General features: G+C 31.5%; 1 protein-coding gene and 1 long non-coding RNA gene across 2 annotated transcripts in view; both read left to right on the top strand.

Moving 5' to 3' along the window:
• LOC134529345 (RING finger protein 11) overlaps positions 1-8,826 on the top strand; it is a 48,348-nt gene extending 39,522 nt beyond the window's left edge. The window contains exon 3 of the mRNA XM_063363308.1: positions 946-8,826. Within this exon, the coding sequence (XP_063219378.1) occupies positions 946-1,117 (172 nt within the window). The 3' untranslated portion in view covers positions 1,118-8,826. The remainder of the gene's footprint in view (positions 1-945) is intronic.
• Positions 8,827-13,301: 4,475 nt separating this feature from the next.
• Positions 13,302-16,550, top strand: LOC134529346 (uncharacterized). Its single transcript, XR_010074545.1, has 2 exons — positions 13,302-13,584; positions 16,257-16,550. It is a non-coding gene; the product is annotated as an uncharacterized LOC134529346 (long non-coding RNA).
• Positions 16,551-16,931: the final 381 nt, after the last annotated feature.

Raw genomic sequence — 16,931 nt, 5'->3', positions numbered from 1 at the left:
CATTACAGTCATATTCAAGAGACTTGGAAGATACTTGCAATCAGGAGTGTCTGATCGTCTGTAGTGACTTTTATAGGCACTGAATGATGAAGTGGGCTGTCGTACTTTTAAAAGCTTTTCATCGGAGGTCGCATTTGCTGGATTATGCTTACCTCACTTATCAATCAAAGAATTACTACAGTTAGCTTTTAACAATGCTCTGTGTATTCTGGTGCTATTAACATTGAAGGTTTTCATGAACATGGCTTGAGTTTCTGACCTTTTCTCTTCCTTCTTTCTTTTTTGCTTAATTGCAACAACTTTAACTGCACTAGCAAAAATAGCTGTCGGGGTCTCCCATGATGCGTTACTGTAAAACCTTTCAAAGTTTTTACACCTTTCATCATACCTAATATTTTCTGCACATTTCAACCGACAGTGACTGACTTTTTTGGAACTATTTTTCCTTTAACATTAATGTAAGACTCGCCAGAATTGCATTAACATTTTCTGACAATTTTTTTTCCAGACAACAGGGTTAGCAAATCGATTTTTCTTTGGTTTTTCCAGTGGCCCAATACATTTATCATCCATAACTTCATTCATAGTTAAGTTTTCTTTGCTACCTCTCTGGGTGGAAGTGCCGGCACTGTCGTTTGGCAGGGGTTCAGTGTTGTTTATATCTTGTAGTGCATGGGTTTGCATTTATACCATTTCTTTAACTTTTTCAATGGTTTTTTCTGTCCAACTTCTTTTATTTATGGCATGTAACTTCAACTTCTTTATTCCTCTACAGTTTCTTCCTTCAGTACATATTTTAATAATGGTTTTCACATGTGCATGAAACTGAAAACATAAACCCTATTTATGCATTTAAAGCATGGGAATTTTAACATGTATTGTGAATTAATTTTTAAGTGTGTTATAGTTAAAAATTTAATGGGTTTGTTTTCACTTTTTTTTAAGGTGTGTGATCTGCATGGTTGAATTCTTGGTTGGTGATGCTGTACGCTACTTACCATGTATGCACACCTACCATGTGAAATGTATTGATGACTGGCTGATGCGCAGCTTTACATGCCCTTGCTGTATGGAACCTGTAGATGCAGCCTTGTTATCCAGCTATGAGACAAACTAGCGTCATGCAGATCTGAATCATCATGTGAAAAAAATAAAACTAAAGACTGACACAATGAAGAAAGTTTTCTTCACTGCAGTAAACTGTGATGGAATATGAACATAAAAGTACTGTGTGATATATTAATGAAATGAAATCAGGGTAAATGAATTGGAAACAATAAAAATTTTAAGCAAGTAATATTTTCTACATGATATGAGTAACACATATATAAACATGGGAATTGTTAAGTTATGTATAAATAGTTATATATAATTTTATTTATTTATACATAGTGCTTGATGTAAGATTATGCAACCAGGAACATAAATACTGTTTATTCTGATGAAAAGATTGTTCTTTTTGCTACCGATACTGAATTAATTTATTTAGGATTGTTTTACTATGTTATAATATATGCACTGGCCAGGCAGTTAGTGTTTTGTAAACTCAAGTGCGATCGATAAATTTTTAATTTGGCAAGGTATGAAATGATACTTAAATATATATAATTCATTTCATTTTGTTACTTAAATTTTTTACAACAAAGTAAATATTTATGGTGCTTAAGTCACATGTCATAATAAAAAGTTTACGTTTTAATTGTTATTGACTGCTATCATGTATATTATTAGCTGTAACCATTAATGTGTATTTGTTTGTTGATTAACACTAGTTTTATATGTAATGTCACATTTTTTGCTTTTTTTAGTTTCATAAGAAATCTTTAAAAAAAAATTACTTGAGCAAAAACTATTTTATCTAGTCCCATAATGTTAATCATATCATTGGCAAAAACAAAATTTTCACAAAATGTTAAAAGGTTTTTGCTTTATGGTTAGGGTTGGAACATATGCTCAAGTTTAGCACTTTTTTTTTGTACTTGTAAAGAACAATGTAACAAGAAATATGTTCTTAGTTCCTTTCTTTCCTTTGCTATGATACTTGTGACTGATCTTTATCATATGTAGTTATTTAATCAAATGGCTGGTATTAATTTAAAGATAGGGAAAATAAAAAAAAAATTAAAAATTGGATTTGGTTAAATAAATGTAGAATTTGGCTTTGGGCAGTACTTCTTGCAATTTAACATAGTTAGTTTTTCAACCTTGACTTATATATTAATTTATTTCATGAAATAAAGTTTATGTGAAGAAAGATGAAGTGGGGTAAATACCAGTCACTTAAGCTGTAATTTTTATTATAAAAAAAAAAAACTGTGTGCAATAGGAAAATGTATAAAATTAATATTTGCATTACTATCTTTTGCACTAGTAGATGTAAAAATGCTGTTGAGCAAAGAATAATGTAAAGCTTTTATTAGTCATATGTAAGATGTTACCTTGGAAAGTAAATTATTTTAATCACTTATTTGTGTAGTAACCACTTTCATAGTTTTTTTTTATAGTACTTAAACTCCACAAATTTTTATTGCAAATTTATTTGTTGGAATACTAAGCCATTGTCTAGGCCCATCTTGACCTCCACTTGTTGGCTTCAACATTTAGTCTTGCTGGACGTGGTTGACCTTTGTTTTTTTAACAGCATTTGATTTTATCATAAAGACATTTTTTGTTGTTGTTAAGTATTTCATAATTCCTTGTTATTGTAGGCCTTTTCTTTTACTCTAAATACGATCCACAATTTATTTTTGGTATTGTAGCCTCGCTCTACATAACTGAAAGATGTTAAACCATAATAGGTGATACATTTCTGTTTCAAACAGTCAGATTAAACAATGTTGCCTACCTGTAGACCCAGCAGTGCTTGAGATAGGGTCTTCATGCTACTTAAAGGAGAAGTTGCATACACACACACTGGATCTGTGTATTTCACTTCTTATAGGCTACAGGGAAGGAAATCCCCTTTATCGGAAATAATAGGGTTCATTGGGCAAATGTCAATACTCTGAAACTGTTTGATAGCTTTTTCTGTTGTCAATACCTTCACTATGAAATATTAGCTTACCGTGCACGAGGTTTTTGTGGTGATTATTTACTGTCCATATTTTGCATGCTTCATTATAACTTTTCTTGAAAGTTGCATAGAATGCATCTTAAAAGTGCAATTAATATAATATAATTAGGGGCAAAAGAATTGTTTTCGGGGGAAATATTATTGAAATGTTTGTACAGCATAAACAATATGGGAGTGTTAAATTCTGATATGCAAAATACTCAGAAAATGTAACCATGCTAAAAAGTTCCTTATTTAACTATGACTTAGATGTGAAGAACAAGGAGAATTAAGTCTCTTCATTATCTTGTTAAGATTTTGCTATGGGTTGGTGGTTAGAGGTGATCTGTACCGTAAGTACTTACTGCACTCACAACTGTCAAATTATTTCTAAGCTGACTACGACTCTAAACCTCTTCTCACCTTTCTTCGCAATTTTGTGTTAGTTTAAAATGGTTTTCAAACTTCACACATTGTAGATTGTCATCAGATATGTTGACTACATATTTATTAAAAGCTATAATTCTGTTATTCGTGCCTGCGTTCATCTAGGTAAGTGCTAGGATGTCTTATGCAGTCATTCCTTGCCAATTAACTTTGGGAGATATGTTTTAAAAAATTTCCACAGTTGACAAAACCATGCTAGAATAATACAGGTTTCTTTTGGAAAAGTGGGGATAGGTTATGTTTACCAGCATTTTGACCTACCAGTACTCATAGAGTTATACATCTTTAATGGCTGTTAGTTAACCAGTATGTTTAGAAATATGCATTCTATAAAGAACCTACTACTAATAAAAAATATTTTGCAGACTATGTGACTAGACAATGAATTTTTACTTCTTTTTCTCCCAGGTTTTTTTTTAACTAGACATGTAGTAGGACTATTTATTGCTGTAACTCTGCCATAAAATTAAATTTCTCAAACTGGTTTTAATATTACTACATAAACATAATCATATTAATTGGCTCTTTGTTTGTTTGCCAGTATTTATTCATGACCAAGAAATTAATTTCTCCATTGTCACATAAAAATAATTACATAAATGTAAGATGTTCGCAAAGGCCATAGCCGGCTAAGTAGGGGTGAGCGGCCCCCACGCGCATTGGTTCCAAATTTTGGCCAAAAGTTGCGTCTGATGGGTTACAAACTCACCCCAAATTTAAACCTTGTAGCTGCACTAGGAACAATGATAAAATTATCACTAGTAGTTTTGGTGAAAAAAAATTTTCTCAGGATCTACTGGACATATTTTTAAAAAAAATATTTATGTTTTGAATATATTTAAGGTGATTCACAGAAAAATATCAAGAACCTAATCCCATGAATGTAACTACCCAAAAAAGTTTTTTAGTTTTCCATGATTTTTTTTGGTCACTCGCTCACGAGATACAATTATTAGTTTTCTTTCTACTAGACAATCGGACCTCTTTCTACAACATTTAATTTTTTCAAGCCGATCGAAGAGGTGGAGCACAGTTAAAAAAATTAAAAATACAATTTTTTTCACATTTTATCTCAATTTTATTAAGATTTCTTAGAATATAATTATACTTTTGATAAATTTTGGGTGCTGTCATTTACGTTACTGGCCGATGAAGATTTTCACTACCTCCCTTATTCATCGTCGCTGTCATCATTGATGATGGCAGTTGTATTCTTCTTTGCAAACAATTTACTCAGAATCACAGCTGGTCGTAAAATCTTGGAGAAATATCTTCCACGTGCCAGGTAATATATTATTGCAGCTACGTGAGAACAGCAACCGACAGTCCTCCCATTGGCGCATTCACAATAATGACTTGTGATTCCTTTTGTGCCAATACTGTGAGGGGGTATTCAACGAAGCAGCGATAAACTTTCCTAGATATGTGGCGAAACTGAACTTAAAGCTTCAAAACGTTTGATTTATCTTTGACGAATTGTATATTTACATTCCCAGCTTCGTCAATTATTTCTGCAAGATACGATATTTCTTGTGAAAACTGGTATGACCCAGTGAACAGAATTTTTAGCTCTCTCACAGTAATTGTTGTTTAATCTGACTGTTTGAAACAGAAATGTATCACCTATTATGGTTTAACATCTTTCAGTTATGTAGAGCGAGGCTACAATACCAAAAATAAATTGTGGGTAGTTGGAAGCATTTTACCATCAAATTTTTTTATCAAGGAGTTGATATTTCTGTTTGATTATACCATGAATAGATTCAACTGGCCAATGACTTTTTGTCACGAAGCGCGACTCATTTGATTCTTGAACTGATAACTGAGAATGCCTTCCTTTAAGTGCTGGCATCAGTACTCGAAAACCTTTTGATTCTAAGTGAGATTTCACATCACAAAAGCCACGGTCCAGAACGAAAGTGTATTTAAAATTTTTTTAACTATGCTCCACCTCATTGATCAATTTAGAAAAATTATATGTTGTAGAAAGAGGTCCGATTGTCTAAAAAAACAACTGGTAATTGTATCGCGTGAGCGAGTGAAAAAAAAATCATGAAAACTAAAATAATTTTTTTTCAGGTAGTTATGTTTGTGGGATTAGGTACTTGATTTTTTCTGTGAATCGCCTTGAATGTATTTACAACATATCTTTTTTTTCATAAAAATCAGTCCAGTAGATCTGAGAAAAAAATCTTAGCCAAAAATACTAGTGGTATTTTTATCTCTGTTCCTAGTGCAGCTACAAGGTTGAAATTTGGGGTGAGTGTAACACATCAAACGCAACTTTTGGCCAAAATTTGGAACCAATGCGCGTGGGGGCCGCTCACCCCTACTTAGCCAGCTATGGCCTTTGCAGGGCATTAATTTAATGGGTTACAGAGGTTGCCAAAACAAGCAATTTTTGCTATCGAACATATATCTGGAAACAAAACCCTGAAAAGTTATAGGCGTAAGCTTTATGGGATTGCTCTACTGATTGAGAGGATGCGCGCTCGCAACACAATGGCACAAATGTTCCGCAGGAAGCAGGTGATGAGACAGGCTCAGACGTTTAGCCATACACACTAGCAACCAGCAGTCTGATGTGCAGTAATTACGCTTCGTGGTATGAAACTCCCAGTTTCAGGCAGTCGCTAGTTAAGACGTACTAAGATCTTCCTAATAGGTAGCCTACATGTCTGTTGTGAAAGTGCCTTTGTTAAATGTGCACTCCTACTGCTACAATTTGTTTCATCTGCCTGTACACCATTAACATATCGACCTTCTCTTAAAATGTTAAGTCTGTTGTGCTATTGCTGTTTGGCAAAGCTGTAATCACAACATTATACTCACTAACAGTCAACACTGCACTAATCACTTAAAGCTAAATGTGTAAACTTACCATAACCAACCATCCACTGTGCTGTACACAGTACAGCTATGAATAATTTTCTCAAAAATAGAAAACCATGTATAATATTTTTTTGAACTCCTAGTGTTTGGTTTTTTTAAGTGTGGATTTCAGTCATTAATGGAGTGTTGCATATGAGATTTCATAACATTGAGCTGTCCACCAAATTAATTTTCTCATTTTTGATAGATTTAACAGCTGACGTCAGGGCTTCAGCACTTTATGATGCTTTCTGCATATTTCATGCTCAATGCAGAGTATCTGCATATTTCATGCTCAATGCAGAGTATCTGCAAACATTACATAAGATTAATTTAGTTGAACTAATTTGAAATGTTTAATATCATGGTTTTATTTATTGTACTTACATACACAAACAGGTGTTTATTTAAAATGATCCAACTTTCTTGCTAGAAATATTAATGAAACAAAGCAGCTCTCACTCTGTTTGTTCCATGTGGCCATTGTCACATCACTTCCTAAATGTGATTAATTATCAAACAATAGAGAATAGCACTTTATAGGTGATTCAAACTTGGCTGCTTTTAAAGGTTGATACTGATTAGAATCACCCTAGCATACATAATTTTCCCACTTTACTCTAAAAATGTAACTTCATGCACTGTAATTGAGTAATGTAGAAAACTTCAATATTTTGATATAAAATATGAATATGAGAATGTTTATTCTCATGCTAAGTACATGGTAGGTAAAACTGATAAACTGAACTAAATTTCCAAATTGTTAGTGCATAGTAATGTAAACAAGAGCCAGAGAATACCAAACTTTAAATTATTGAGATTTTCATAATATTAAATACATTTTATTTTGCATGGCATTAGAAACCATATGACCAATATTTATTTTGTAGATGTGTTTGAAAATATAATGAGTTGTTTATTTTCATTAACTGTGATTATGAAAGTTTTATGTCTGTTATTTTGAGTTTACATTTAATTTATCATGTAAAATGTGACAAGTTTTCAGGAGTTTTAGTTGGTGTCTGTTATTTATATAGGGCTGTTGACCTTTTATGTGCAGTTACAAATAAGAGGGTATGGTGAGGTAAGCATTGCGAAATGGTCCCCATTGCCAATTTTTTAAATAATGTAGAGATATTGGTCCACCATGAAAATAAGATACATACCATTTTTGGTGCCCTACCTTGAACTGTCCTTGAGATAGTAAAGCTAGAAAAATAAACCCAGCAGTATTAATTTTTAAATGCTTCATAGAATAATATATTTATATATTTTTCCCCCAGATTCCTATGTTAGTGATAGCTAAGAAATAAATATTTTTTCAGTTTTTTCTTAGCTCTGATGCACTTATACCAACCAAAAAAATTTAATATATTGTTATTGATAGTATATATTTTTACTCTAAAAAGTTTTACCAAAATTGATTAAATGTTTTCAGTAATAAATAAAATTAATTCATACTAATGAGGACATTTATTTAATACCACCTCTAAATTTTTAATTTCTGAGGCTTTATTGTTGAGTTTTTAATATGATAGATATAAGTAGCATTCTATTTGTATGAGTAATTAGATTATTTTTCCAAACAATATTATATTAGCGGTTGTTCCATATGGTTTGAAGCTAAAGAGAACTAGTTTTTCAAGAATTTATTAATAAATTTTTGATATGTAAAGTTTTTTACTAGTTTACAAAATTCAAGGCAAAAATTAAATTATAAAATCTGAATTTAAAATTTGCAGTTTTTGGCAAGATATTTTCCATAATACCTAGTTAGAATCAAAGTTATTTTATCTATTACTGAAAACGCATATCTTTGATTTTGGTGAACTTTTTTCTAGTAACCATATTGTCAGTTTTCTTGGTTGGTATAAGTGTGTTATAACCATGAAACAAAAGTATTGAAAAATATTTATCTTTTCTTACATATCACTCACGTAGAAATCTGGAAAAAAATACATATTCTCTTATGCATTCTGTAATGAATGCCATTGGATTTATTTTTCTAGCTCTTACATGTTTTGAGAAAAATAAGTTTGTAAAATAACCAACCATATATGTACTTTTTCGATTATCTCAAGGACAGTTCAAGGTCAGGCACTAAAATCTGTATGTATTGAATTCACATGGCAGGCCAATATCGTGACATACAATATTTAAAATATTGGCTTTATTGGCCATTTCACCTGCTTATCTCGCTGTACCCTTTAAAAGTTAAGTTTTAGAACATAAATATTATGTATTAAAAAAATCTAATATGTTATAGTTTTTTTCTTTTATTATGACTTTGTACATCATTGATTGTTATATTTAAAATTTTAGACATTCAGTATCTTATATTGACAGTTTACGATGTCCAGTATGTTATTTACAATTTTAAACATTTACTGTGTTATATTTACAACTTTGAATGTTGACTATTTTAAATAAAGTGCAATAAACACCATAAAAATTGATTATGGCATCATTTAATATTAAATTGTTTTATTTCCTGTTATGTTACTTCCTATTATATTTTAATTTTATAAATTACCTTTCTCTCAGAATGCATTTAATTATTTTTATGCAATTATTAAATAATATGAACAGTTGATATACATATGTAGTTGGGAAGACATTTTATGGAAGATATATTTTCTTCTATTGTTCTCTGGGATAAAAAAATATTTTACTACGATCTCTCTTCCCTCCAACTTCATCTCTTTACGTGTTCTTTCAGTAGCAGATCAAGAAATAGATGGATAAAATATTAGGTTTTCGGGGGAAATCTGTAAAAATACTAGTTTCAGAACATGAGCCGGTACCTACCTGAGCTTTTGAATATGTTACTGTGTTCTTTTTATAACACTGATACTTCGGCTGGGGAAAGCTGACACAGATTGCTTCTTGGTTCATAAGCCTTATGCTAATGTACACTACAGGATAAATAAAGATGGAAAGATGAAATTGTGTCATAGTAAATTAGCTTTTTTTTTTTGTAAAGAAACCTATCTTGAGCCAAAAATTTTCAAGCAACTTAACAGCATTAAAAATGGAATAACCAAATTTTATAACTATACAGTTTGGCCACACTAGTTTTGTTCCGCAGTGCTGAAGCATGTAGCAGATCAAATTTATTAGTTTTGGTACTTTGAAATAAAAGAACAAATACCGGTAAGGTCATGTGGGGCAACTGCATACCAATTTTTGAAAAGTTTAACTTTAAAAGACTGTAGGAACTTTATTTTTGAAGCAAAGTTTGTTTTTAATTTTGGAAACTTCTTCAAAGATTTTTTTTGATGTGCATATTAATATTCAAGTTTAAAGCATATGTTAGTTTGTAAAAGCTAAAAATCTCCCACTGGACCCAGTTACACACTTTCCCCTATTTCATTGGGTAAGTGTGTACGTTGTCAATAACTCTTACTGATTTCAAATGACAGCATTCTTGGTGCAAGTGCAGATAGTTCATTTAAATATCTTTTTGCTTTTTGAAATTTCAAAACTCACTGAAAACTTGCCAACATACGTGCATTTTTCAACTTGTAAGTAATGGTTCAATGAAATGGGGATTAAACACTATTAAGTAACAACAAAGTAAACGTGTTTGTGCCATTTAAGATTTTTACAAACAACTAGTACAAAAACAATACTTCCTATCAGTCTCAAAGGTTAAGCAATGTCAATGAAAGTTTTGAAAAACTTTGATAAATTTGAGGGCGTACTGGCGTCAAGGTTCGAATTACTGGTGGAAATACAGTAGAACCCTGTTATAATGAATCTGAAGGGAGTAGTTTATATGTTCACTATAGAGGGGAAACTTTATATCTGGGAAAACTTTTATATTGGCAATACATACTCAAAAGCAAAATCTTAACTACACATAGGCCTAAGACAAGAAAAGAACGAATGAAAATACTCAAAGCAAGAGTTTTACGAGCAAATGCAGATATTATTTTAATGCACTATACATGCATGTACAAACTTTCTATTAATGGTTTTTCAACATCTGCGTATTTTCCTTTTTTCAGGCGTTTAATAGGTACTCTGTGACGTATTCGCAGCTTGAGAAAGAAGATTGTTCAGCTTGTTTAATATTGTACTTAATGTGGATGTTGCAATTCCCAGTTCCTTTGCTATTAACACGTGCGGGACAGTGAGGTTAAAGTCTACCTTGGTAAATATTTACTTGGGCGGTATTTCCGAAAAAAAATGTTAAAAATCCGAAAATACCTTTATTAGACACTCTTCAACTTCCTCTTTTCATTAAAAGTGGCGGAGGTAAGAAATTCCAAATACTTTAGGAGATATCGAATTTTTAAATTTCATCATATGTAGTTGAGCGGTATTTGCGAAAATAAATGTTAAAAATCCGAAAATACCTTTATCATATGCTCTTCAACTTCCTCTTTTCATTAAAAGCGGCGGAGATAAGAAATTCCAAATACTTTAGGAGATATCGAATTTTTTAATTTGCAATACAAGACCTGTGGAACCATTCGAGCGGCGCCATTTTTGTTATTTTGCCGTGTGTTCGTGAATACGTGAATCGTGAATGCGTAATTAATACGATGGTTGAATAGGTCAGGTCAGTTACATTATTAATACTTTCAAACTAAGCCGACATTAAAAATTATTTTGTGAATTAATTTTAATGGCTGTTTAGTTTTACAATATTTATAATGTAACTGACCTGACCAAACAAACCCGGACAGAGGGTGAACAGTAAACTAAAATGGTCGATTAGGTCAGGTCAGTTACATTATAAATACTTTCAAACTAAGGTGATATTAAAAATAATGTGATTTAATTTTAATTATTCTTTAGTTTTAAATTATTTATAATGTAACTGACCTTACATAACAAACCCGTAACAAAGGATGTACAGTAACAACTCATGTAAATTTTTTTGTTACTTATTACTTGCGCAACAATATCAAAATAACAAATAAGACTTTAAAATTAGAAACGTTAAAAACTCACCTAAGTTGGAGGCGGTAATTAAACACCGTTTTAAACAATAATTGAACTAAATAATCACGTATTAGTTCATTTGAATTCTGGCCTATCACGAACAATCACGTGACATCATTATCCAATAAAAAAATAGATACTCGTACGTAAACAAGAAACAATGGTGCACGCACGCCACAGGAATGCACTGGTTTTGTGCTGAAATTTAAAAATTTGATATCTTCTAAAGTATTTGGAATTTCTAATCTCCGCCGCTTTTAATGAAAAGAGGAATTTGAAGAGCATAAAATAAAGGTATTTTCGGATTTTTAACATTTTTTTTCGCAAATACCGCTCAACTACATATGAAGACATTTAAAAATTCGATATCTCCTAAAGTATTTGGAATTTCTAATCTCCGCCGATTTTAATGAAAAGAGGAAGTTGAAGAGTGTCTAATAAAGGTATTTTCGGATTTTTAACATTTTTTTTCGGAAATACCGCCCAAGTAAATATTTACCTCTACCTTTTCAATAATGTCCAGTTTATCTCACACAAATATGCCTTACGTTTTTTACCGCGTTTTTCACCCTTTTTTATGTACGTATTTCTTATTGAAGCACATTTTCAGCTTAATAACACAAAATTCTTTTAACCGTCAAAAGTAAATAAACGATCAATAACGAGTCTGGTGCATCAAAGATCACTACATATCATTTAGTATCGCAGTTGCTAAAGCTGGAACGAAATTTTCTCACTTTCTATGGAAAAATTTAGTAGACAGAGTGGTAGTCTTACGAACTTTACTCGATCAAAATGTCCGAAACGTGAACAATAAAAATGAGACGTAAAAATATTGAATTTGCTGCTATAATGTACATACGTATTTGTGTGGCGGTAATTTATTTTTAATTTTGATAACATATTAAATGTACACGCGTTCACTCATTCTTTAAGTTTGCAGGGAAAACTATTTTTTGTTTTCACCAAACTGATCACCATTTCTGGCTGCACGTAGCATGCCGAGGCCACTGGAATACGTCTTGTTTATAATATGAACAGTGGACAATCGAGTAGCGTATTGCGGAGAAAAACTTCAATGTGATCCAAAATAGACGTTTTGAGAAAAAAACTTGTAATTATATGAAAATATAGAGATAAATGTGCATTATGTCGGCAAAATTTGTTCGTGGTACGCGGGAAAACGTATCAACATTGACAAAAGTTGTGCGCTATATCCAATAAATTAATACATAACCTCACACCATTTTGCCGGGACTGAGATGGAAATTCACAATAAACGGGAATTCATTATAGGCGGGTTCACTATAAACGGGTTCTACTGTAGTGGGCGCCACCACGTGAGCGGGCACGTGGACCCGGCTTGATACTCTAACTCAGGGCGTTAGGTGGCCTGTGTGCAGCGAGATATTAGCCGTCCTGATATTTAATCCAGCACCTGTTCCTAACCGAGCCCGCTCTCAGCACCGAGCACGCTTCTAATTAACCGCAGTGGGCTCTTAGGGCGTCCCACACGCCGCTGACTGGGTTAAGGACCCACGTGTCCCCCCCGAACACAAAGACACGTGACTCAATTAAGTTGGTTTTATTTAGGGGAGACCGGGGCACCATGAGTCATGGGGTACCATGGGTCAGCAATTGTTTAGAGCAATCCAGAATGTTTAGGTTGGCAAAACTTGCATAAAATATTTTCCATTTAGTGGCCCACATATTGTATCTATATATCTGTGATCAGTCTCTGTTTTTTCAGTGTGTGTTTTGGGACAGCCTAAGTTTCACCCCCATAGATCGACATGCCCTTCGGGCTGGTTCGTACATGTTCGGGTTTGTTTTTTATTTTTTTTATCTGTACGTTCAAAACAAACATTGCATTATTGATCAAAAAATTGTTGACCAATGTTATTTTATATTTTTTTAAGAGTAAAACAAATGTACACAAATATTTCCTTGTTACTAATTATGAGATTTTCAGGTAAGTTATTCAGCTATTTCTGTTTGATTTGTTAGGAAATTAGTTTTGTCCGTTTACAAGTTAACATTGCTTGTGTTATTCTTGGCAAGTAATCATTTCTTATATAAATTTTTGTACACTATAGGCTTATCTTTTTAAATTTTAGGTAGCGTGTGGAGATTTCATCTTATGTTCATGAGCGCACAACGTATAAAATCATAAGAAATGTTTTCTGTTGGTGTGTAGCAGTTAACCGCATTTAAGTAAAAATATTTTAAAATAGTTTTTACCAGAGCTGAATTACATTCAGGTGAGTGCACTTAATATAATTTGGGGTATTGCAGGAAAAATTATAAATTCCTAAAGTGTTTTTTCTTCCTGACATGTTTAAAATTATTATTCTCTATGAGGGTTGTTTGATACTGCAAGTAGTTTATCATGTTTAACATGTGGATAGGTTAGGATTATTTATTACAAATCTGTAATATTGAGATACTGCCCTTGGGTTAGCAGGATTAAAAATACAGTGAAATTTGTTAGGTTAGTAACATTATACGTACAGTGATTCTAAGTACAGTGGAATTTACATTTGGTTAGCTTCGGATAGCGCCAATTAAAAATTCTGTAAAATCAATTGAACGGTTGGATGTTACTAACTTAATCTAACCAACCAATATACATTTTACAGTGATTTTTTAATTTATCATCTCACGTTGCTGCTTTTTGTATGCAAAATAAACTTTGGACACTTTTTTTTTAAACTTTAAATATGTACCTGTATTTACTCTGAAAAAAGTTCTTCTAAATTCAGACTGGGTTTTGAGAAATCACTGTTTATAGGTTACATTACATTACCTGTGCAGTAAAGGGCCTGTCACAATGTTGTTCTTTAATTGAGTTGCAGATCCTGTTTTTTTTTTATACACAAATTGTATATTTTTTATTTGGATAATGCAATGCAGAAACGTAAATTAACACATTAAAAAAGTTATGTGACTCCTTATTGTGCATTCCAAACCCAAAGCATCAGTCCTTGAGAGCGATATTTTTTAGCAGTTTATAAGTGCAAAATTCTGATTTTTTACGTGAGACAACACATAACCTGACATATAAAATAAATTTTCATTTTGTAACAAATGATTCCTTTTATATGTCAGGTTACGTGCTATTGCAGGTAACTAATCTGCGCTTTGCGCCTCCATACTGCTATAAAAAATCCCTGTCAAGGGTTGGCGTTTTGGTTTGGATACACATTAGAGACTCGTAACTTTTTTAAAACTATTATTTATGTTTCATTAGGTTATAATATTCAAATAAAAAATATATACATTCTTATATATATGGAAAACCACAGGATCTGCAATGCAATTAGAGGGAAAAATGGCGACAGCTGCTTCACTGCATAAGCTATCTAGTGTGACCTGCAAAATGTGATTTCTTGAAAACCAGTAGGAATTAAGAAAAACTGTTTACAGTTTTAATAGAGGAAGGTTTTTAGTGTCTGAAAAGGTATTTTCAAAATTTTATAATTTAATTTATGGATAAGCAGCAACAAAAGAAAATTACCTTTTTTAAGTTTAGCTAACCAACCATTCACATGATTTTACAAATTTTGTATTGTTTATACTTACCTGCTTTAACATTAAACTACTGTTAAACAATTTATTTCAATTTTTTAAAAATATCTTTGGGAATTAGCGCAGTATAATCGAAGACGTTTACTGTATTGATGATTGATTTACTTTATTGATGCACAACAAAGTTGTATAATTGTTGGATTGGTTAAGCTAATTCAAGCATCAAGGGTACTGATAAATGGTTTTTAACATTATATTTTCTTAATGAGTCCATTGGTAAAACGTTAAAACACTGGAATGGCTAAATTTCCATCGACTGCTTATGTTTTTTTCCGCATGCTCACTTGAAAACAATTACAGGGTTATACTGTAGTTCACATTTGCAATACTTGGTTAGGTTAGTTACATAAGTGCTGTTAAATCATGAAAATGGTTAGGGAAAGGTAACTTCTTCATAACTACTGTAAAATGGTGTAAGCAATTATTCTTTAGGTAAGTTTTACCTAGACTTTAAAAATAATTTATTTGGCGAAGTACATAGTACTAAGAATTACTATTTATCAAATTTGGTTTGTGTGGAAAAGTTGTTACTCTAGGAAATTTCTGAATCCATCTTTGTAGGAATATAAACTAATATTATTAGAAACAAAAAAAACAATGTGTGGTATATTTTAATTTTCTAACACCCTCTGAACTCTGCAGTTATGCGATTACCGATAATAATTGTAAATCATTGCAATATACATCCGACACATTTTGTAGTGATTTCACAACTGTACTATGAAGTAATGCCATCGACTGCTGCAAAATAACATGCTGACATCTATTCTCGTGTAGGCATTTTGTTGATACGACTAAAATATGACCATATAGGATATATATATATATAGAATCTTACAAATTTTGATAACCTACCTACTAATACTCTCCCCGAAGACTTTGGGCATTATGTGAAATTAATTCAACTTGTAAACATTTTGCTTGAGTCAAAGCCTAGATTTGCTTAAGCTAATAACAAGCAATTACATCACTTGAGGCCCTGAGAAACATACTTCTGAAATTGTGTAGTTACTTGGATTGTTAAATACCTAATTTTTCTGCAATAATGGGCACAAGAGCAATAGAATTATGTTTTTCATATAATTTTTTTCACATAAATGAGTTTTTGTCAAAAAGTATTTGGAAAAAAATATCTGTTTGAAAGGACAAAGAAAAATGTTAATTGTAGTACATAAATGAGAATTTACCAAAATATTGAAAGTATCAAATTTCTAACTAAAATGGTTTTGAAATTAATTTATCATTCTCGTATGCATAACTTTTTTCTTTGATACATTTATTTATCAGTTTCATTTCTCTTTAGTACAATATCTATCATTTAACTTTGATTTATTTTTTGTTTCAGGCTTGTGGAGAACAGCTTTTTTTTATCTACTGTTTGGCTGGCCAATGTAAATAAACAATGATTTCATGAATGCAGCGAGAGAGTTTATTTGATGTATTTTAAAATCACTGATAATATTTATTGATGTATTTTAAAATCACTGATAATATTTATTGATGTATTTTAAAATCACTGATAATATTTATTGATGTATTTTAAAATTACTGATAATATTTGTTTTGTGGCTGGAAGATGGTAACCATGGTGACTTGTGAATTTTTATGAAGATTAATAAAAAGCAGTAAAAATTATTAATGATTGTCAGAAGGAATTTTTTTTTCAATAATCAATCAATCATCTACACTCTACAGTAACAATTTTCCTTAACTCAAATTATATTTCAATACATATCTTATAAAGTATTCATATATGTACAATATAGACCAATTTTGAGCTAGTCTGATATCAGTATATTAGTTATTATGAACATATACTATCAGAACTACCATTTGCATATAGTGCACATACATACATAACACTAGCCAACAACCATTAAAAAAAACACTATACACTTACATAAAAAAAAAATCATAGACAAGTACAGATTATTCACTATTATATTCTAGAGCCAATTCCAATAAGTGTATTATCAATAAAAGAAAATAATTTTTTTTAAATAACAATATTTCGATATGA

This window comes from Bacillus rossius, chromosome 2, assembly GCF_032445375.1.
Source record: "Bacillus rossius redtenbacheri isolate Brsri chromosome 2, Brsri_v3, whole genome shotgun sequence".
In the NCBI taxonomy this organism is placed as follows: domain Eukaryota; kingdom Metazoa; phylum Arthropoda; class Insecta; order Phasmatodea; family Bacillidae; genus Bacillus; species Bacillus rossius.
Note: the sequence above shows the minus strand (reverse complement) of the source record. Positions and strands in the feature narration are given on the sequence as shown.